The 23,871-nt window shown below is 38.6% G+C and overlaps 1 protein-coding gene across 1 annotated transcript in view; it reads right to left on the reverse strand.

The window, feature by feature from the left end:
• Positions 1-29: 29 nt before the first annotated feature.
• unc13a (unc-13 homolog A (C. elegans)) overlaps positions 30-23,871 on the reverse strand; it is a 50,570-nt gene continuing 26,728 nt past the window's right edge. The window contains exons 21-42 of the mRNA XM_053683200.1: positions 23,705-23,858; positions 23,496-23,564; positions 23,057-23,146; positions 22,780-22,914; positions 22,231-22,364; positions 21,882-21,967; positions 20,885-21,011; positions 19,574-19,670; positions 19,006-19,149; positions 18,483-18,560; positions 18,368-18,391; positions 18,060-18,137; positions 17,836-17,924; positions 17,522-17,674; positions 17,087-17,210; positions 13,595-13,624; positions 11,695-11,751; positions 11,537-11,617; positions 10,617-10,764; positions 4,673-4,765; positions 4,398-4,557; positions 30-3,682 (exon numbers count right to left, since the gene is read on the reverse strand). Of these exons, the coding sequence (XP_053539175.1) occupies positions 3,391-3,682; positions 4,398-4,557; positions 4,673-4,765; positions 10,617-10,764; positions 11,537-11,617; positions 11,695-11,751; positions 13,595-13,624; positions 17,087-17,210; positions 17,522-17,674; positions 17,836-17,924; positions 18,060-18,137; positions 18,368-18,391; positions 18,483-18,560; positions 19,006-19,149; positions 19,574-19,670; positions 20,885-21,011; positions 21,882-21,967; positions 22,231-22,364; positions 22,780-22,914; positions 23,057-23,146; positions 23,496-23,564; positions 23,705-23,858 (2,443 nt within the window). The 3' untranslated portion in view covers positions 30-3,390. The remainder of the gene's footprint in view (positions 3,683-4,397; positions 4,558-4,672; positions 4,766-10,616; positions 10,765-11,536; positions 11,618-11,694; positions 11,752-13,594; positions 13,625-17,086; positions 17,211-17,521; positions 17,675-17,835; positions 17,925-18,059; positions 18,138-18,367; positions 18,392-18,482; positions 18,561-19,005; positions 19,150-19,573; positions 19,671-20,884; positions 21,012-21,881; positions 21,968-22,230; positions 22,365-22,779; positions 22,915-23,056; positions 23,147-23,495; positions 23,565-23,704; positions 23,859-23,871) is intronic.

The following is a 23,871-nucleotide window of genomic DNA, read 5'->3' on the forward strand; positions in this document are numbered from 1 at the left end:
GAACGCGTGATCTCTGTGTGCTTTGTTTACATGCTCTCACTCGTTTATGTTCCTACTCAGTTCTTATTGACAGTCATTTTGGCATCTCACACACAGCTTCAGAGCCTCTCATAACATCTGTGTAGCATTCACTGGTCTTGATTGAAGCCTTAAAGTCTTGATTTAAAACATTCAGGAATAAAATTGTGGCTGTAAATGATTGTATACATACTTTAACCTAATTAGGATAAAAGAGCAGTGACATCATCATGGATGGTTTGTGTAGATAATCTACAATGTAAAACAATAAAAAAAATTGTTAACTAAAACTTTGATGCATAGACTATGTCCAGTGTTGATTTGACACGATTTGACACTTGGAAACCGTTAGTTGTAAAGGTCAAATTGGGGAATGGGTTTAAAATAACTAATTTATAAAATTACTAAAAATCCCTAAATTGGCTATTTCTCTGATTGGCAATGCTTTCTAGAAGGTTCCTCCAGAAACATTATAAACTGAGGTGACATAAACTGAGGTGACTGAGTGCATTGGTCAAAACAACCCACAGCTGTATTATGGGAAATCCCAATCAATTATTAAAGCCACAACAAGGAATCAGACAGATTTATCATATTCTTACACTGATGCAAGCACAGATTTAGCATACTGATGACTTTGTGACAGTTCAAAACTTCAGATCAGACTTCACAACTCTTAACTTGTCAATGATAGATATGATGATGATACAATGCATGATTTATTGTGGTTTACCTGCAGAGGAGCTACACACTCTGTATTTAATAACATAGTCTATCTAAAGCCAGCATGCTTCCTAATGCATTAGCTAATACATCATTAGCCTTAGCTTAGAGTCCTATCATGATAAACATTTGTAAACTGTGATAGAAATAACATTGTAAAACCAAAATAGCTAAAGTTCACAGGGACCAGCAAGCTCTACAGCTAGCAAACCTCCTGAATGGCTTCCTATTGCACATACAGTGAATTAAATAGGCTGTAGGGGGTAGAAGTCATTATGTTGAGTGCAGAAAGTAGTGGGGCATGTATTATCCTTTGGTCTGACAACCACAGCTACCATAGAAAATCATACAAAAGGTTTGTGTTGTTAATCCTTTGCCTTTTGTGTTATTATGAATTTGTGGTCAGATTTCAACACAGTTGTTAAATATTTGTTTAACATGTCTGCTTGGCTATCTGTTTTGGGTTTATAGGTCTATCAACAATCAAGTAGATGTTAATACCCAGAGGCACTGCACTATACACTATATGTTATATATTATGCTCCCTATGTAGTACTTATTTTTTAGGGAAACACAAATTTAAAATTATTGTGCAGTTATTCAGGTCACTGAACTGTTCCAGAGGAGCAAAAACCCCACAATGTTTGGTTTAAAGCAGTGTTCTCACTCTGTGTATCAGCCTTTCACAAAATATAAATCAGCATGTTCTGGTTCCTCCCTCCTTTACATCCAACAGGCTGTGAACACTTAGTGCAAAAAGTTGAAAAACAGTGAAAACTTATTACTAATTTGTGTGTGTGTGTGTGTTGGTTTTACTAAATGATCTGGGTATTAATAGTACATTTCATGTGGTGAATTTCACACTGTGAACACATTCGCAATAAAACTACACCATTTCAGACATCGCTAATGTTGCTTGTGCCGAATATCTAGTGAACGCAAATAAGTGAGATATTTCATGTTGGTTGGCCAAATGTGAACCTCTATCACCACTCAACAGGTCTCGTCCCTCCTGAAGATAGACCGCACACTTGTCCAAAGCTTTAACCAGTCTTTATCTCTGACCTCCACTGTGTTCTGTGAAGCACTGCAGAACACTAGAGGGTGGAATAGCTACATTCACAGCACTGACTGCTCAATGGCTAGAAAAGGGGTATGATCAATGCAAGCATGTATTTATCAGGTTAAACAAGCACAGAGTCTACATTCACTTTGTGCTTTCCTAGCACTTCGATGGGTGGCAAGACAATGGGGGGTTGCTATGGCAACAGCACTGGAATTATTCTGAACTGAAGATACTTTATTTTGCTATGAAGGAGATTATGTAAAACAGATGCTACTTTATAAAAGTCATTTAAGGTCCTTTTAAAATCTGATGTTTACTACATGTGCACCTGACCCACACCCCACTGTGCTTTCTTATTTATCAAGTCTCAGTCATGCACTCACTTTGTACGCCACACATGCAAGGCACACATGCTCACACACAAAGAAACTGATATAAAACCCCAAAAACTGGACATAAGGGAGGAATGGCAGTGTGTTTAAGGAATACTTCACCCAAACATGCCACCACTGCTAACAGTAAATCAAAGGATTATTGGCTTATAGTAGCAGTAGTTGTAGCATTATGCAAAAACCTTTTTAACTTTAGCTCCCATAGCCTTCATTTACTGTTCGCCAACATTACCACTGTAGATCAAACATATACAACATAGCTAAACCTCAATAACAACTCAAATACACCCATACAACACATTGAACAAATGCTTAAATTAATGTGAGCCGCTGAGTCATTGCTTTCTCCAAATTCATATCATTCCCAGTGGGATTTAAAGAATTGTCAAAGAAATGTTGGTCCTTTGCGTGTGAGATGTATTTGGTCCAATATACTTGCACTGCAAGCTATGGTTTCACTTTATAGTAATGTTCTTGTGCTTGATTTATAAGTTTGCATAATTTACAAAAACATTGGCCCCATTAAAATATATAAGTGTGCCTTTCAGACGTAGTGGAGAAGGACATCTCACTGAGAACAAAAGAGAAATACCCTGACACTGAGACACCCATGTGGAGGTGCAGGAATGATTGAAAAATGAACAAGGCAGTTACAGACAAGAGTCTCAGACATCAATATCATATATATTAAATAAGGGAGTTGCGGTATTAGGGCTCTGGGAGGCATCAATGGCACTAAATATAGCAACTCTGCTTTCACTCAGGAATATTTCTTCTCTGTACCTTTTCCAAAAAAAGGATCCACTCAGACATCTTTCAATATGATGGCAGACAATATTATCTCTTTTATATATTACTGAAAGAATATTTTCAATTTTTTAATATATATATATATATATATTTATGTATGATTAGCTAGATAACTATGTTGTTCTTTAAATATCTTTCAACCATGAGGTTGTGTCATATAATATGTACTTTTGAAAATCAAGCACACCACAAACATCAAGTATTATAGAGGTACAAGGTTTTGTACCTGTATCTTTTCATGTGCTGCCTCGTGCTTGTCAGACAAGCCTCATAGCAGGTTATGGCAGGTGTGTGTGTTAGCGGTCTGTTTTAGTGCAACACTCAACAGAAAAACGTGGTGGGCAGTTATTTTGCAAATACGCAATTCCTTCATTAATACCTTTAGCTCGCTCGGCCCTCCTCGGCTGAGCGCTGGTCAGACTTAAGCTTGACAAATTCCTTGGCCACATCGTCATTGTTGCGCTGCGAGAGAATGCGCAACACAGTCAGTCCCGTCTCATCCATGTGGATGCGTTTGGCGAGCGGGAGCCAGCAGGCCACGCTACCCCTTGGTGCCACATCCTTCAGCTGCAGCACAGCCATGCCCACAGTGCGATCCTCCCGTGCAAAGCAGTAGTCCTTCACACACACCTGCAGCTCATAACACTCCGGCCCCACCTCGTTACTCAGCGTGCTATAGTTATGGTTACAAATATAGGTCTCAGGTTACATCACAGACAATGCTAATGTATCCTGAACATGTAAATATGCCAATAAAAGCTGTTGTTAGTTAACTAACTTAACTAACTAACAGGTAGTAAACTAGCTTACATTTGTCACACGTAAATACACAATTATGAGTCTCTATTCGCATTGTTATAGTTTTCGTAATTTATTTAACAAGTTTATTAGCTTAGTGTACAGTTTATATGGCTAAAGGATTCTACCACATCATCCTCTAAAACAGGGGTCTTCAATCTTGTCCACAAAGGGCCAGTGTGGCTGAAGGCTTTCGTTCCAACCAGGCAGGAGTCACACCTGTTTCCACGTGTTTAATGAGTCCCTCTTGGACTCCAATCAACTATCAAGTGTGCCTCCTATTTTCCTGGAATGAAAGCCTGCAGCCACACAGGTCCTTTGTGGACAAAATTGAAGACCCCTTCTTTAATACTTGCATGTTGTAGGTTCAAATCAGTCATATTATAAATTGAGCTCGTATGTGCCACACTCACAATCAGTTTTAGCTCTGTGAAAGTCTGTTTTAATAAAGAAAAAGTGCTGTTATAAAATTTAACCCAGTCTATATAATCTATATAATCCAAATCAGCCAACCAAAAAGGAGTGAATCATGTTTTTCATATTTCTTCATTCTGAGCTCAGGGTGATCACTGTTTATAGATTATACTCACAATGTGAATGTTTCATTGTATTTGGGAGCCCAGCTGTTGTTCTTTGATTTAGTGGCGTACTTCCTCTTCTTGTCACTCAGGTGGGGTCCGATGATGTAGACCTCCACGAAAGGTCGGAATATTCCAGACGTCTGCCACCTCAGGTCGTTTGCTGCAACCACTACAAAGAGAGGTGTTTGTGTTCATAACATTTCTTTTCATTACAGTGAAGCAACCATCCGGAAGAGTTCATCCTCAAGAAACCTCGCAAAACATGGTTTAGAAGCACTGCTGACCTTTTACTGTGACCTTGTGTTCGCCTGTGTTGGGATGAGTGAAGATCTCAACGTGGATGGACACCTCTCCCACAGCATCATCCACCCCAGAGCCTGAGAAGAAGTGGCAGACGAGAGCACTCACAAATCAGACTCTCACCTCAGCACATGCTCTATGGCCTGCCCGGACCAGCTACCCTGTTTTGTGTATATAGTGAAGATAACTGGCTCCAACCGAAAGGCGATTATGCCAGTGAGAAAGAACCTGGTTTTATTCCATATTAAATAAAATTCAGATCAATGCATTTGTTTAATCAATGTTTGTAATAGTGTGTAACAGTTTAGTGATACCTGTGATACTAAAACTGATAGCTACGCAAAATATTAAGATGAATACAGTGTACAGTAGAATAATTATATTTCAGAGTAACTATAAGTGAGTTTTACGTAAACAGATTCTGTTTATTTCTCAGTACAGGGAAACACTTGAATTATTGTCTGTGATAATCATATCAGGTTTGGTGGACAGACAGTAAGCTTGTGAAATGATTCTGAGCCATTGATAAGCTCTGGAAATAGTTACTGAGTCATCTCTAAAGCACACAGGGTGTAATATATATATTCATTAAGCCCTTAAATAGCCCACTGGTGGGTAAAGAATTCACTTCAGATTCTTCACTCTTGTAAATACATACCAGTTTCACAGGTGTATGGCATTCAGACATAAAGTACTTGCTGTATGTTAATTCATAAATAAGGTAATTGAAACTATGCTCAAATATCCAAAATCATGCAAAATTAACCAACAGACTATTAAAAGAACCATATAGGGGCCCACTTTATGTGAGATCCACGTTTGATCTGCACACATGCCGTGGATGTTTACTTGCTCTGTGCAGGTCTGTAACTAAGCAGAAGGAGAGTGGAGGCTTCACTGTTCCAACAATGGAAGAGAGAAGGGCAGTGCACAGAACTGTCTTCCACTGGATTAAACTCAGGCAGGGACATGCCAAAAACGTGCTAATTTCCACATCATCTCCAGACTTTCAGGGACAGAACCATCAGCTCTGAGTGGTCAGTCCAAGCACCCGCTGTAAGGTGGGTGTGATAGACATTCTGCTAGAGGGGTCACACTGTGCTATGTAGCCATGGGGGCAAGGCAAGATAGTAGATAGCACCTTTGTCATTTAGCTGAGTCAAAAAAAAAAAAAGTTCTTCAGATAGGTAAACAATGTATATTAGTACTGTAACCATTTGTATTCATGATGAATATATTCATCATATTTATGAATACATTATTCAGAATGATATGGGTTCCTCCTGACATGGCTGACCTAAATACTGCCTTACTGAGCCCCGGTTTTCTAATGCCAACGCTCCATATAGCCCATGCAGGCCACACCCTGTGCACATGGTACTGTGCTGGGGTCTCCAAAAAATAATCACTTAATTACTTGAAATAACTTGTACGTTACTTGAAATAATTTTTTTCCCCCTATTCAAATAGGTTGACCAGTAAAGTTTTGGAATCTGATCTTTTGGAATGTAACAAGCGCAAGTATGTCTGATAAAATATTAGGTGGCTATTGTTGACAATTGTAATCAATAGTTCACTGATTTGGGAAAGACAGTGTTGTTTTGAAAGATAGTTTCTGTAAGATTATATAGAAGGCTTCCCAGAAAGGTACACTGGGCATCTGGTTGAGATCAATTATAAAAGCAAGTGATGTAGCTGAGGAACTGTAGAAGTTCAGGAGAACCCCCTTAAGTTCAGACCATGCCCACTCCTGATTTACATCTGAATACAGACACAGATAGATATTTGGAACACTAGACAGATACTGCTACAGATATGTTACACCCCTAGTGTGTATACAGCAGGTGCTACCCCTCTATCAGAATGTGTGTGTGTGTTAGTAAGGAGTGCCCCTGAGCTTACTGAGCTTTTGCTCCATGCTACAGATGTTGGGAAGGGATGGGAGAGGCAACATGCAAAGTGGTACTGGCTCATTCGTCCAGCAGGGGGCAGTAAGGCTGTTCACCCATGGACTCCAGTGGATCCATACTTACACATGCATAAGTAAATAATGACTGTTGCACACACACACACACACACACACACACACACACACACACACACACACACACACACACACACACACACACACAAATATTGATCTGGAATGTTTTCTGCTGTCATCAAAATCTATACACCAATTGGCTGCTGCAGGCAACGATAAATGTGCTGTAAACTTCACGTTTATGTGTATGCATTTGTGTGTGATGGTGACAGTGCCTAAAGAGACTCAACAGCAGGGAGTTGATGGTGATACCCATATTTCACTCTCTGCACCATGGCCCAGTTAGACAGCACAGTTCAGCAGGCGCTCACTGATCCATTCTGTACTAGGCAGAGTAAGCTAAAAATAGCTATTTAGGGTGCTGTGTTCTTTCATGAAATTACTCTGACTGCAGTGAGAAGGATGCCACAGGAAGTGTTTCAGGACTAAAGTGGTGGTATGTCCAGGTTTTCAAATAGAGAGTGGGGTGGGTATGGCACCACCTAATTATGTACAGGACACGGTTGCATTTGCAGAATATTTGATTTGCTCCACATTTGTGCCACATAATGACATTGCTGTACTGGTTTCATTGTTGCTCTACGGTTCCTAATACTCAAGAATTTTGTCAAAATACCTGCAACGCTACAGTGATCAACTCATTAAGGCTGCATGAATTGCATATGTGTAATAGACCTCTTAGAGTAGAGGTGGCAAGACTTACTTCCTATCACCCATGTGGCCGCACCCCACATTGGGATTGGGAGCATTTTTCATCATTTTCATCCTCATCAAAACATTCAGTGAGCCTTCGTCCAATGTGGATGTGGGCAGATATTTATATATATATATATATATATATATATATATATATATATATATATATATATATATATATATAATGTTCAATGGGTTTGTGCTAAGTAGACAAAAAGTGGTCACAGAGATAAGTATCCTATTGGTTTCCATCCTATCCTATCGGTTTCTGTGGCTACAGTAATGTTCCATGTAGCTCATACTTTGACGGGACAAGAAAAGTAATGCTTTCCAGAAAGCGAAAAGAATACAAAAGATACAAGTGTCAGCTGATCTGAGATGAAGCTCTACACACTAAAAGCCCCACAATACTGCTGACATCAAGGCCTTGTACTGTAGTGTGAATTATAGAGGGCCTGACTCGTGTAACAATGTGAGTCATGTCAGTGATGAGACAGAGTCAATCAGGAACCACAGAACACTGATGCATCTTAAAAGAGAGCATCACCTGACATCAGAAGCCCTTTTAGATTGGTTGAGAGGTGCTGTTACATCATCAAGCATTGGCTGCCTGAGATTTTAAGTACAAAAAGGACTAACACTGCCTCTAGACACACTAAGTCAGTATCCATCATTATTACTTCAATACTAAATTCAAGTATCAAATAAATACTAACGAAGGCTCTGATCACACGAGTCAGTGAGGAACAGAATCCAGTGAGGAGCAGAAAAAAATTATCCAAAAAGATTTGCTCATCTCAGGCATTTGTTGCTTCAATTTGCTTACTGCCACTTGTGCACCCACCCACACATACACACACAGACGTGTGAACATGACTGAGCCAAGGCAAGTCGTGAGCTACCCCTTAACAATGTGCACATGGTCCTCTCTCTCTCTCTCTCTCTCAAACAAGCTTTTTATATATAAAAAAGCAGCTTTTCTTGTAGGAACCATCCAACTGTCTCCACAAGTTCAAAGCATGCACAGACATGCACAGACACACACACACACACACACACACACACACACACACACACACACACACACACACACACACACACACACACACACACACTCTTCAGGGTTTTCTTCATCCTGCAGTGCCAGTATACATGTCCAACCAATGTATGTGCACATACAGCAAGTCAGTCCCAAGACCTTGTACATGCAAGGCCTCTGTGGGAGGATATGAGTGATTGCAGGGCATGCGATTGGGCCATTTGAATGGGATGCACACGATCTGATAATCATCTGAGAGAAGCTTTTGGCTGGGCCACTGATGAGTCCTTGGTGGTGCAGGACATGGGCCCTTCGTAGACGTACCCTTTTCGGGGTACACATCCTCGCTATGGGTGAACCTTATCCCCTTCCCTCCATGAACTGGTGGAAAGACAAGGAAGGACAGGATGGAAAATACGGAGCATTAAAAACAGACAAGAGTAGAGGGATGTAAAGGGAGATAAGAGAAAGTGAAGGAAACAGAGAAACAAAGTAAAAAAGAGAGAGAGAGAGGAGAGCAAGATAAAGTGAGAAAGAAAGAGAAAAACAAAGAGACAATAAACCAGCAGTTCAATAAGCACTTCTAGCCCTTATAGGGTTTTTGATATCTTATCAAATCTAATATATATTCTGCTTCATTCAGTCTTTTAATAATCTGCTGTGGCTTTCACTCAACACACACACAGCATTACTTCCAAACCTTTGTAAATATATTTAAGCCTTCTCTTATATTATGGGTCAAGCTGACCCATATCCACATTTGAGATGTCTGAAACACTGGTTAATCTCTCTCTTTCTCTTTGAAATTTTTTGATTTTCCACATTTAGGGTCATGAACTTATATGCAAATATTTCTTCTATGGCTTGTCTCGGACAAGCCATAATCAAGGTTTGCTGTTTTAAGCGGTTCTTTGCTGTTTTTGTGTGTATTTAAAATGTGGAAGTCATTTTGACCCATAACATAATGGATGTAACTTTTTTCCCAACATAATAGGAGGGTTAAATGCTTAGCGAAAGGAATGACATTTATTCTAATTACATTTCAAGTGATCCTTCATTAAAAGGGCTTCTCTGCCAGAGGCACTGAAAACCAAACTGTGTCAGGATTCCCATAGCATAAGCATGACTATAATAACAGGGACTAGAAAAAAAGGAAGGAGAGGAAGAGTACAACAGTCCCCACAAAAAGTCTGTATCTCCTGTTAGAACAGAAGAGTAAAGTACAAGCAGAGGCAGGAATGTTGTTTAAAAGTGATAAATGTGCATATCAGAGATGTTCACAAGTCTGGGTCAAGTCTCAAGTCATTAGTCATGAACATTTGGGGTTTTTTTTTTTTATTGCATGTAAGTACCGCTATTTAACTGCTGTTTAATGTCAGAAACTAGATGCTCTATATGTAAAATATAACACTATAATCTCCTCCTTGTATGATCTGTAATCTAAATAATTTATCTATGATCTATCATTTCCTCCATTATATAAAACTATGATACAGAAATTTAGTACTGTTTAAAATGGACAAACTTTGTTGTTAATGTCAATAATGTCAAGTCCTACTACCTTACTAAACATTAACTCAAACAAAAAAACTGACAAAAATGCCATAGTATGTAAAAGTCTGCCACAGACTCAAACATTTTCATAGTGGAGGTTTTTCCACAGGTCGTGTTTTATTGTGGTTGAAGATACATACTGTACACATTGTTAAAAAATGGTTAAAAAACTAAGGCATTTTTTAATCTTCTATACCCAGACACTTGTTTTTCTGACTCACCTTTTGACAACTTTCAACCACTTTAATAAAAACAGCTGTTTCCAACACTGCTCCGTGCTGTTTTTCTGGTGTTGTGCTTAATTACCACTTTAAGCTGCAAGTGAATAGCACTGCAATAAATTACTGTGCACGACAGTCACGAACTGGACAAAGCCACACACTTAAGGTCAGAAAGAAAGAAATTTAGATTGGCAGCCCTTATTTATCCATTTTGTGTTTATGATTTTTTAATTGAAATTTCACAAGTCTTCAGTCTGAGTCAAGTCATGAGTCAGTCAACGAGGGACTCAAGTGCGAGTCCCTGACTCAATCCCCATCTCTGGTGCATATTATTATTTGCTGAATGCCAAAAAGCACAATGAATAGGACCTTACCCTGTGCATTCTGTGACTGGACAAAGGTTTTGATGAGCTTGTCTGTGGCTTGTGTATAGAGAGACAGGGCATAATGGAGAGACTGCAGGTCAGGACTCTTCTCCAGAAAGGTCTTCTTTAGGCCCACTCCTCCAGCATGGAAATATTGCTAAAAAATAAAGCATCTTTATCAGCTGTCTCCCTAGTGCAGATCCATTAGTACACACAAACACACACACACACACAGCAGGTCATATTCAACTACGTCTAGATCATGAATGAATAATTTATTTGAATGATTAACGATTATTAATCATTTAATGGTCAACATTGTGTAGTGTTAGTGGAGTATGATGGGAGGGTTTATAATTGTTTATAAATATACACTACCTGTCAAAAGTTTGGAGACACTCAACTGAAATGTTTCTCAGGATCTTAAAAATCTTTTGATCTGAAGGTATATGAATAAATGTTTGAAATCGGTGTTGTAGACAAAAATATAATTGAAACAATTTTTTTAAATGGATGACGAAATATTCTGAAAAGCCTCCTTTAATACTGTTTAAAAAGCATCTCGGGGGGATTCCTGAAGAAATTGTTTGAGAAAATGCCAAGAATACATTTCTGGAAATTCTAGGCAAAATTGGAAAATTAGCAAAATTATTCCAGAGTTTTGATAACTTTATTAATATTCAAAAGTGTGGAGGGAAAAATAAAAATAAAGAATGAGTGTGTCTATACTTACTTTGTCTCTCTCTCTCTCTCTCTCTCTCTCTCTATATATATATATATATATATATATATATATATATATATATATATATATATATATATATATAAAACATTTAATATTAAGACATATCAACAAATTAAAGGTATATGAGTCGTTTATAAAATCAGATTATTAAATCAGTTTTCATAATATGACAGAAGAGATTTACCTTGATGGTATCCAGGGCCAACTCAATAACTGCACACTGCTTTGGTGATAAGGCCTTGGCCTCCTCACGCACCATGTGCTCCTGTCATGGGAGTACCCACACCATTTACTTTTCATCATATACTATATTATCCACAAATATAGTTAACATTAGTTTACCTTCAGCTTGGAAAGCTGGCCAAGCTCCTTAGCAGCATTGAAAATGAGCTGTGTACCCTGGAGAAGGAGACAAAAAAACCACACACAAAACAAAAACAGAAGAGACAAGGAAAGGATAATGGTGAGGTTAGGTAGTAGCATGACGCAATAAACCACAAAACAAAATTGCTAACAAACATCTGAAGAAATCAAATACACAGTGTTTCTCACACACAGACAGCATTTACAAAATGTAACATAAGACAGTAAACATAGCTATGTTGAGAGGACACAACTGACAGAACTGTACAGACAGAGAGAGCTGAAAGGTCTAGAAAATCCATTAGGTCCACCGCCTATTTAACTACTATGGGGATATAATGACAATAATAATAATAATAAGAAGAAGAAGAAGAAGAAGAAGAAGAGGAAGAAGAAGAAGAAGAAGAAGAAGAGGAGGAGGAACAAGAAGAAAAAGAAGAAGAAAAAGAAGAAGAAGAAGAAATATATTGTCAAATTTCTTAAACCCAATTTCAGTCCAGGCAGACACATTGTATACTTCCAAAAAAGTACAAACAAATACAAACATTCCACAAACACATGGAAAAAGCAAGAGAAAAGGAAAGTTTTCACCTCAAATGTAACCCTTTCTAGCAGTACATTACGATTCCAATGACGGAATGGAAATCGACTTATCTGACATTTTCAATCAGTATAAACAAATTAATTATTTTAGCGCCGCACGTCTGTTATAACATTAGTTAGGACACTGTTGGGTTTCTGTGTGTAGAGTACCATGACTCTGTGTTTAGCTGCTGGTGAGCAAGGTGATGCGAAAGGGAGGGACAAAAAACACCTCTCCACAATAACATTGGTGCAGAGATCAAACGGAAAGCACAACTAAAGCTTTTTTGATAGTAAAACACCATATACTGCCACAGTAAAATCATAAAATTTAAGTTTAGTAGGCTAGGTAAAAAAAAAAAAAAAGCTTAAGAAAAACTGCAAATTCATAAAGCCCTGAGTGTCTACTCTCATATGAGCCATTAACCACTACTGTGGAGTGTGACATCACAAACAAGTTCAATGCTGAACATGGGCACCCCCAAAACAAGCACAAATTCAATTTTCTGGCCTCTGGTAAAAAGAGTTAAATGAGGAAAGAAAAGTATGGTCTAAGAGACACTGATCTAGTATATTCCTGTGCTAATTAGGCACTAAGATACTAACTGAACTGTCCAACATTGTGGACAACCTAGTGGACAACCTAAGACTGGATGATACTATAGTAAAGATTCTGTCCCTTTATAACAGTTTATAATACAGCTTCAACACATTCAGTAAATAAACACACAGTGTACCATTCTGAATATATTGATTGAAATATCAGGAAATGAAAGCTGAAATTCTGATCTATCAACTTGCATTCATCTTTTGATCTCAAACCCAAATGTCTTCAGTGTATTGCAAAAACAAAAGAACGGCCTTGCTGTTCCAATACTTTCGGAGGGGGCTGTAAAAATGTACCACTGAGACCTATATGAACTCTTAATCCAGTGGGTCCCAGCTCTGGTCAAGGAGCAAACTGCAGGAGGTGCTGTTTAGTGTGTTCCTCGCTCTAATATGAATGTGATCTCAAGAGAGGTCTGATAAGTAGTTAAGTAGTTGATAATTAATAATTAGTTGATCAGATAAATTAATATTAGGAAATTATGCAGGTCAGGGTACTCAAGAAGCAGGGATGAGATCCTTGAGATGGAGAGAGCTACAACTAAAGGAAATCTAAGAAAACAAGAGACAAACAATTGCTCCAGTCTGACTGGTTTGAGACAGGGGAACAGTGACAGAGAAGAAAAACATTTAGAAATGGAGAGAGAAAGAAAGATATGACACATTGAACTAAATGGGTTTTAGTTCTTACATCACTGTGACAAGCAAGCTTCACCCTGCCCTGTGAAGAGAGGAAATGCATTATTAACTCCAGCAGAAGTGCTTCACCTCTCACATTGGTTGAATGACAGGGACTGACACACTAACACGCCAATCAAATAACATCATACAAATGTGTGTAATACATCAGAAATTAAACTGAAAACAGTCTCTAATTTGAGATATGTATTAAACAATATCAGGTTTGCAGCAGCTACCCTTATGATGGGCCTGGTTTTAAGTTTCAATGTCCTCTATGTCTGATCTGCTCACATCCACCTGATTTGGTGAGACTTGAGATCACTGCAGAACAAACTGGCACACAGGTGCAAATTTGAAATCATCAGAATAACCACAAACATACTCTTAAACAAATTATGGGAAAAATCTAAATGAGAAATAAAAGTGAGAAAAAAAAACAATAGATTCCAAAAATCCAAATAATTTCAAGGGCATTATACTGTATAACGAGGATTCAGACGAAACACAATTAATATACAACAAATACCATATTACCATATGACCCTAACGTTTAATGTTACAAGAAAAAAAGTTAATAAAATAGTTCAGTCAGAGAACTAGCCTGGCCTGGAATACAAATAAGTTATTTTAACCGTAACCACTTTAAGAAAACACAATAATAGGACAGACTGACAAAACAAAGTCTGTTAAGAGAAGACTGTAGATCAGAATCAACGGTTGAGGCACAAGCAACAGACCAACAGGGGAGAGAGGGATTCAAACAGGTGAAAGTTACTAACCAAACCACAAAGCCACCACCAGAGCCACCCAGGCCAAAAACCTGCCACGCAATGCAGAGGGAGGAACGGGAGACAGAGGAAGTGTGGGAGAGTGCCACTTCCAGAGAGGAGAGAGTAAGGGAAAGATAGAGGGTTAAGGAGAAGAAGGAGTACAAGAAGTGTGGAGGGGCCACCAGATTGAAGGATTCATTAGGAAAGGCCTCGTTCAAATCAATCAGGAATGCACCATGCTGCAGCCACCTCAGCTGGAAACAAGAGGTGAACAGGAATAAGCTGAACAGTGGGGATGGAGAGAGCAGGTGAAGGAGACAGTAAGATGAAGAGACATGATGGACAGATAAGGATGCACACGGGGGAGGGGAGGAGGGGGTCACTTGCAGCCACACAGAGCAGAAGGAGTGGGTGGATGGCCACCCGGTACTGACGGACTGCAGGACAGACAGACGCACAAAGAGGAGGGCTGCTGTACTTACTATCATCTGTGGAGGAGGAGGAGGAGGAGGAGCGGGGGGGCAAGCGAGAATGTAATAATAATCAGAAAGAAGGGTCAGTGAAGCTGCAAAGGGCCCCACATCAAAACAAAGAAGCATCAACATCAAAAAGGCCCTGAGTCTGCACACTGCCAGTTTCAGCTCTTCTGCATTAGTGCCTATTGAGGTCCAGTGTTAACACTTGCAAGAAGCTAAGAAGCTTTTAACTTAGCACAATATTCCAAAAACTAGGGCTCTCGAGTAAAGACATGGGGCTCTTTTGTCAAAAAACAAAAAACAGAACAAAACAAAACAAAACAAATAAACAAAACACCAATAATAACAGAAAGACAAATAAAATCAGGCTGGTCTCTGATCCCATCGTCAGGAGTATGTCATTAAGAAAAAAAAAATTGTCACCAAGAGCAGAGAACAAAGAGCAGCCTTTAGTGGATGATAATGGTGCACTCCCTAGGCCAATATTGAGTATCTTCAAGTGAATGGAGGAAATGGGTATTTTTGCAAGTGGGCCAGGGAACAGGGAATGTTAAATATGACTCAGCAGGGGATGTATTTTAAATCACATTGCTCCAGCTGGGACAGGCCTCAGGATCCATACAGGAAAACAATATGCAATATTCAGTAACAGTTTCTGATATGTGTAACCCTGCTCTCACATAGGCAGCAACGCAACACAAGGTGTCCTGAAACCATTCCTTTTAAATGTAAACTAGATATCTATTGTGACAGGAGGCAGAGCAAAGATTTGCAATGCGAAGTGGGTGGGGAAATGCTGAGGGAACTTTACCTTTTTGCAAATTATAATCAAAATGATGTGGTGACTATTAATGGGAGTGAGGGACAGTTTTCCAGTTCTTGTTTACTACAGAGAATTTACTACAACAAAACATTATTAGTGGTTTTTGGTTCCACATGTTTGTTCCTACTCTTGAGCTAGTCAGTGATACTTGCTTACAGTGATACTCACTTGATTTACCAAAAACTGGTGTTTGTTGCTGTTTTTTTGGGGGGACATCAAACACTTTTAGGCAGAAATCATGATTGACAAAAACATTTTAGGCTCATTCTGACACTAGTAAATAGTAAGTAGTGATGCAATGCAGCACTAATATTTTCCTCCATAATTTACATTTTTAGCAGGAATACATTTAATTTGTGGTCAAAATTAGCAAACATCTGCTATGTATACTCAGCAAAAAAAGAAATGTCCCTTATTCAGGAGGCTGTTTTTTTAAAGATAATTTTGTAAAATCCACATTTTCTGCTTTACAGATCTTTATTGGATGGAAAGGGTTTAAACAATGTTTTTCATACTTGTTCAATGAACCATAAACAAGTACTGCACATGCACCTGTGGAACAGTTCTTAAGACACAAACAGTTTACAAGCAGTAGGAAATTAAGGTCACAGTTACAATAACTTAGGACACTAAAGAGACCTTTCTACTCACTCTGAAAAACACCAGAGGAAAGATGTCTAGGGTTCCTGCTCACCTGTGTGAACATGCCATACACCTGTTGCAGGGAGGCATGAGGACTGCAGATGTGGCCAGAGCAATAAACTGCAATGTATGTAATGTAAGACGCCTAAGACATAGCTACAGGGAGACAGGAAGGACAGCTGATCGTCCTTGCAGTGGAAAATTACATGTAACCGTGTTTCCCCCCAGACATGATGGAGAACTTGCGAATTTCTTGATGGAAGAGTGGAGTAACATCTCACAGCAAGAACTGACCAATCTGGTGTAGTCCATGAGGATGAGATGCACTATAGTACTTAAAGCAACTGGTGGACACCAGATACTGACTGTTACTTTTGATATCGACCCCCCCTTTGTTCAGGGATTCTGTTCATCAAATGTCTGTGAAATTTGTCAGTTTATGTCTTAGTTGTTGAATGTTTTTATGTTAATACAAATATTTACACATCTTAAGACATCTGTTTAAATAAAAGCAGTTGCATGTGTGAAGACATTTTCTTTTTTGCTGAGTTTATATGTACAAATGTCTATTTCTGTATACGATCATTTTCTGGCTGTCATTTGTAGCCATATCACACTAGCTAGGCGCTACCTGTGAAACCATGGCTTCTGGCAGTAAACTAAACACCAAGAGCAACCAATGTAGAATGAATGCAGAGGTGCAAGGATAACAAATGAGTGCAGCATAATAGCTGAAACTTCTATGTATTTAAGCATTATACAGAAATTGGCCAGTTTAAAAATTCTCTCACCGTTTGATCAGTTAGAGGAGGGAGAACGATGGTCTTCTCCATGGTGTTCATAACAAGTTTCCAGAGCTCCTTTAGCACCCGCTTCAGAACTGTCTTCTCACATATCTTAGCAAACAGTGACAAGCTGAGAAAATAGGGGGAAAAAAGAATACATGTTACAAAAACCGAGTTGATGTGTAATCAGAAGTCAACTCTCTCCATCTACTCCCACTTTAGTGCAGCTTTGATTCACCTCAAGCCATTTACAAAGACCCTTATGAATTAGGTATACTAGGGCAGCGAAAATATTTAACCTTTCTGTTTATGGCCCTGCAACAACCTATCTGGAATTGGCAAACTCTTTCTAGAATCTGCACTCTTACTCTTGGTTGTATCCTAAATAGAGGGAAATAGGATAAAGACCAGTAGGAGCTCCGTTTGGTAGAGAAAACTCACTTGCTGTCCAGGAAGTCCATGATGGGCTGCAGTACATTGTCTGCATCCTGAGCCACGCTGCTGCAGGCGCTAGCTGGCACATTGCCTGTGCCTTTCACTTGGCTCAGAATGTCTCCCATCTGCTTCACATTCTCCTCAATGTTGGGCTGGAAACTGAAAAAAAAAACAGACATAGAACAAAAATCACATGGCTGAGAAATGCTCATCAATTCTGAGACTATTCATTTAAAGTTCTAAAACTGTGAAAGAATAAAGTGTCAGCATCAGCTTTTCCATAAATTCTTATCCAGGTTGATCACACTAACTGATCTCACCTGGTGGCAAAGATCCTGGCCAGGTCATCCAGAACATTGTTGAGCTTTATCTGCAGCTCCTTTAGGATGTCGCTAGCCTCAACATTCAGCTAGAACACAACATTCAACAAGACAACCTTGTTGGAGGTAAAGCTGAGACAACAATATACCAACTAATATCCAAATAGGCTGTCGATATCTCTAAATTACTGAAGGACACATTGTAGGTTTTAATGTTGACTTACATCCTTGCCCCCCATGGCCTCAAACATCTTCTCCAGTTGTACCCGGAGTTGCTGAATGTTGTTAATCAGAATACAGGGCTGTGAAAATCCAACAGCATATTAATATTACATAGTGTAAAATATAAAATACTAGTCAATATATATTTCAGCACTTGTATTCAAAGTAATCAGTCAGCAAATCTCTCCATGCGCAATCTAACATGCCAGTGAATAAAAGCAGGAGATGACTCACTCACTACATTCCATTTTTAAGACTTAAAACTGATTGCAAAGTCCGAATTCATCAAATTTACAGCCTTGATCCATACCTTTATAGCGCTATCTTTTGCATTCTAGAGTTGGATGAAAAGAAAAATGTGCTATTAAGAAATGATATAAATTATTGAGGAGAACACTATTACAAAGGCATTTAAACAGATTTACCACTTTCTCCTTGGTGCAGTGGTTAGGGAAGTCTCTGGAAATGATGCTGGCATAGGAGAGCAGAACATTGCTTATTGTCTGCAACAGAAAGAACAGTTACATCTCTGACTATAATACATTGCATTTATTCATTTAATTCTTTCATCAGAGTAACTTATAGAATCCACTCTAAACATCTTAAACATTTTAACAGCTGTTAAAAGCGCTGTCAGTAGTATAAGTGCTTATAGAATCAACTTTTTTTAATCAACTAACCAGAAGCAAGATCCAAACAGTTATAGTAAAACCAAAGAGAGCAGCAACTAAACTGCAAGAAGTACTAGTATTCAAACACTAGTCATAAAGCAGTCAGATATACAATACTGATATACTGTACAGTACAGTTACATAATAATGCTATATTTATATGTGAGAGTTATTACTGTAAGATGTAAGCTTATGCTGACAACTGCTATAAAATGTGGATAATGATTAGAATTATATAAATGTCAGAGATCCTATTAGTGACACTACTGTTATTCACCTTAGCAAAACGCTTCATGTAGTGACCCACAATCTGTGGGTCAGGGCACTCCAGCTTTTTGATAATTTCAAAGCTCTGGTTGAGCTGGGAAAAGACATCCACCACTGAGCAGGAAAAAAGAGCGTGTTCTGATGTCTGCTGGTACTGTGGAGAGAGATAAAAGAAGAGTGAGTGGGAGAGGAAAAGTTTTTTTCCTGGACGTTTTTCAGCCAGATAGACAGGAGGGTGGCTGGTATTTGAGGCTAGACACCAGTAAGTGTGACATCTCATGTAAGCCACAGAGACTTGCAAATGGGAAACAGGTGAAGAACAAACTGAGATACTTTCTTATCTTACTTTCTTACCTATCTTTTTTGAGACAATATTTTTTTAAAATTAAAAACAATAATAACTGTTTTGTTGTAGTTGATATTTATTCATTAATTCATTTATCCATCTAGCCAACTATTCATTGAATGTTTCTTAGAGGCTTGCTCAGAAATGTTATCAAAATTCCATGACATTATAAAGAGAATGTATGGCCATGTTCAGCAGATAGAAATGGGAGGAAAATACAGCTTTGACTTACTCCATCTTTTTTGTCCCTTTCTAGAGCTCCATGCAGAAAGTCTCGAGAAACCTCCTCATTCTCATCCAGCCACTGGATTACAAAAGGTTCGAACCACCTGCAAATGAACAGCTCCTTAGGAGACGTTTACATGACAACAATGTACTAAAAACAGAAATGTTTTTCCTTTGCATTTTTGAAAAGTTTCGCGTACAGACGACAATGCTGTCAAAACGATAGCCGTTCACAAGGATCTGATGTATTATGCATGCCAGGCCAGTAGCTGGCGATGTCACTTTGTAAACGAACACTATGTGCCTGCACACATAAGCATCCACGTCAACGTGTCCGCCATATTGATCTGGGCAAGACTGTCCTACAAACAAATACAAATAAACGGGGGAGCGGTGGTTTTTCTGGACAAAAAGCAGAATAACGTTTACATTTCTCAAACGATTTCAATGGTTTATGATCTACGTGGTGTACAAAAAATAATTCTATCTCCAGTTACTTAGAATCCCGATAGTTAGACTTTGAAAATTATTCATTGTCATAAGGAATTGTGGAAACTCATGCTTGTCAAGCATAGATTTGGCTTATGTTTCTTGGTTAATAAATACTGAGACATCCCTAATGTAATATAACGTAATGTACATGAAATGTGAAAGTTTTTTTCATAGTAAAAATGGATTTTTCTGTCTTCAACCCCATCTTTTAGCTTTTCTTGTGCTCCAGATCAGAATTCTGTTAACAAAGCTCATTCATGTTTAAATACTGAATAAACAATTCTAAATAGTGAAACACTGGCAGTCAGTCTGCTTTCAATATTTTATTAGCAATAAAAGGATAAAGACATACTCCTAAACAGACAATTGCAAAGATAATGATCAGGTTTTGAATACCTTTCGTCGATGTAGACGTGGGTTAATAATGTGGCGTATGTAACAAATGTGTCTCTACACTTTGTTGGAGAAGCACAAACACAGTCCTGTAGTTTTAAATGTCTCACGCGTTGTTTTGAATTATGGCGTGCATGCCTATAGACCGAACACATAATACACGTGCCCATGACGTCGTCGTTTTCACAAATTCGTTACGTTTTTGCATGTTTATACGGAGATGATAACGGCATCGTTTTCAAAATCTTGCACTTAGAGAACTGTTTTCAAAAGTTTGCGTTTTCAGGCCCCAAAACGCCGTTGTTGTGTAAACGAACAGCCGAATCGCATATAATTTTTTTCCAGCCCCTTAGATTCAAATGTCACCTTTAATTTGTGGGCATGTGTTTGTTCATGCATGTGTGAGGAGATAAAGGGAATAGGAGTCACTCACGCTGGGTACTCTGGTACTCTGCTCTTGAAGAAAGGCAGGTCTTTGCAGTACTCGTTGTAAAGCCATTTCACTTTGAAGTGCAGATTCATGTAATCAGCACTCTTACAGAGCCGGTTCTTTTCATGCTCTGAGGATGGGAGAGGTAAAGAAAATAGCACTTCATTACACACTAGCTGGAGCTGGATATGGAGAGTAAGCAGCCATGTTGCTGCAGAGCAAGACAGTAGGAATCAGTAGCAGACTTCACATAACTATACGCTAAATGAAACCTTTGATTAGCCACTGAAATTTTTTGCATTCAAATTCTGTATAAATGTCTTAAAGAATCACAAGGAACACGTAACTGTTTGTTACTAAATTAATACCCAACAGTCATGGAGTAGGGCACATTGGAGGCATATCTGCATGCTGTATCTCAGACTTTATGAAGTTAATTTTCTGACAAATGTAACTACAAATATTTATGAATATCAAATATGTCAAAATCACAATTGTATGCATTGCAAATTCATAGTAATTTTAGCAAATCTGTACCAAGACTTGAACCAAGAAATGAACCTTGTATGCATGCTTCAGGTAACATTTCTGAATTATTATTGCCACATTCAATTTATGCCTCACTTTATACCTTTATAGATGTTACAAGCAAAATTTTGATGGAACATTGCTATCTGTAGTCATATACAGTACCTGGCACTGCCCTCTCAGCTCTCTGCAACCAAAAGAGGTGGAATACACCTCTCACAATGTTACAACAATGTCAACATTGAATGTTAGATGTTATACTCAAGCTCTAATCCTGTGCTTTAATAGTGCAAAAAATTATTCATAAATGTAGCATGAAAATTGCAGGTACATAATGTTCATTGCAGTTGAAATATGATGACTGGCAACATGAAAATCCCAGTTGCAGCTTTATTAATCTGAATGTGCATTTGTGAATGATAAAACTAGCATCATTGCATTTTTGATGAGAAAATAACTTTGTAAGACTCACCCTCCATGGCATACTTCATATCCTGGGCGAACAGATTCCACATGACCTCTGCGCTGATCTTCCCTACATTCAGTTCCTGTGGAAACCTAGGTGGATATGAGGATGTGTAATAAGAATGCAATCACATCCTACATTTACATTACATTTACATTTATTCACTTAGCAGACGCTTTTATCTAAAGCGACTTACAAATAAGAAAAATACAAGCAAATATTTGACATCCTGTCAAAATACTGTAGCAGGGAAGTCTAGTTTTGGAAGTAGACTTGGCAAGACTCATATAAATCGTGTGATGGAATTGATTAGGGAAGTTAGATAGTTTTAGTAAAGATTTGGTGATGAACTCACTGGTTAAGGCAGGGAGTGTAGGAGTTCTTGTCTTCCTCAATGATAGACACGATTAGGGTGATCAGTTTGGACCAGAAGTCAAGGTTCTTGATGCTTGGACCCTGTTCTTCGGGAGGAACCTCACCTTTCTTTGACTGTATGAAAGAAGACTAATTATGGAACTTTACTTTAGATGGAAGCTCAAACTTATTTTGCTACTTAATCACAAACTCCTGGAAAAAAATGACCTGCAAAATGAATGCTGCCAGAGATGCTCCCCTGAGAACCAGATGTGGCTAACCACTGCATGGCAGCAAAATAAATAATTACCATGATAAGGGCCTCCCCCAAATATTTCCTTTGGGCTACATGTACATATAAAATTTAACCTGTAAAATCCATACTTGATATTTTTTTAGAAGAAAAATGCTGACATACTAATGAGGCATGAAAAAAAATGTAATCTAGCTGTAGTGTAGATTTGGAGGTGATTTCTATATGCTCAAAACCCACAGTGGCCATGTGGTACAGAGTCAAGGAGGAAAGCTGTGCCATACAGTAGCTGCTCACCGGGTCAGTCTGGTACTCGCGGCTGTACAGCTCATGGCAGTTGTTGAAAATGTATTCATATGTGGAGTTCAGGCAGGCCTTCACACAGTCCTTCACAACCTGACTGGCACGAGGAGGACTTTGTAGCTCTTGGACCTGGGAGATGAAATGGATGCAATTCATAGGCATTACATACATAGCCGAGTGTAATGGACAGTTTAAAAAAAATGTCTCATCAGTGTGGATAATACACTGATGTTGTGCCATGTCAATTTTTGTGTGTTAAAGAGTAAAATACCTTCATTCTGAAGAAAGTGATACTGGTGAGTAAGTCCACAGTGGATTTGAGATCCTGCAGCCTCTCAGGACTGCTGGCTGGGAAATTATTCTGTTACATTCAGAAGAAGAAAAAAAAAGAGTTAATTTTGTGTGAGATCTAGAAAGCTTGATCTCAGGGGACAGAGTTTACTTTTCTAAGTAAAATCTAATCCTTTGGTTATTTAATAATGCTGTCATGTCCATCATCCTTATTATTATTATAATCAGGCAGCACAGAATTCTGCCTGCAGGAAACTCTCTATGAGTCTCGTTTGCTGTGGATAAAATAGAGCCCTCAGAGACAGAAAAACTGACAAAGAAAGAGCGAGAGACAGACAAACACTGAAACAAAGAAAGAGAGAACGTATTACAGAGACCCAGCAAAAGAAGTAATAACAGAAAATAACAGGACACAGTACCCTATACATGGAGAGGTCAATCCTCAAAGAGTTGTGTAGTTGGTCCAGGAGTTTTACAAATCGCTCTTTCTGTAAAGCACAAAAAAAATGCCACCAACATTATTACACATTTTATTCTTTTTGTCCAGGTCCTGATACCACTAGCTTTTGAGTTTTATGAACATAAGAAAAAATGTGCTTATGAAAACAGGCATGTATAAGTCACCCACCCCAAAGTTGGACGCAGCGAAACGGTCGGAAGCAGAGACATTATTGGTAGCCTGAGTGGTGTGGGCGTAATACGCATTGATGTTAGCCAGCAGAGTGCTCATCACTGCTGGCACTCCCGGGCACATATACTTAGATGATAGACAGGCAAAGTGTCTAATGAAAACAG

This window comes from Ictalurus punctatus, chromosome 10 (genome assembly GCF_001660625.3).
Source record: "Ictalurus punctatus breed USDA103 chromosome 10, Coco_2.0, whole genome shotgun sequence".
NCBI lineage: Eukaryota > Metazoa > Chordata > Actinopteri > Siluriformes > Ictaluridae > Ictalurus > Ictalurus punctatus.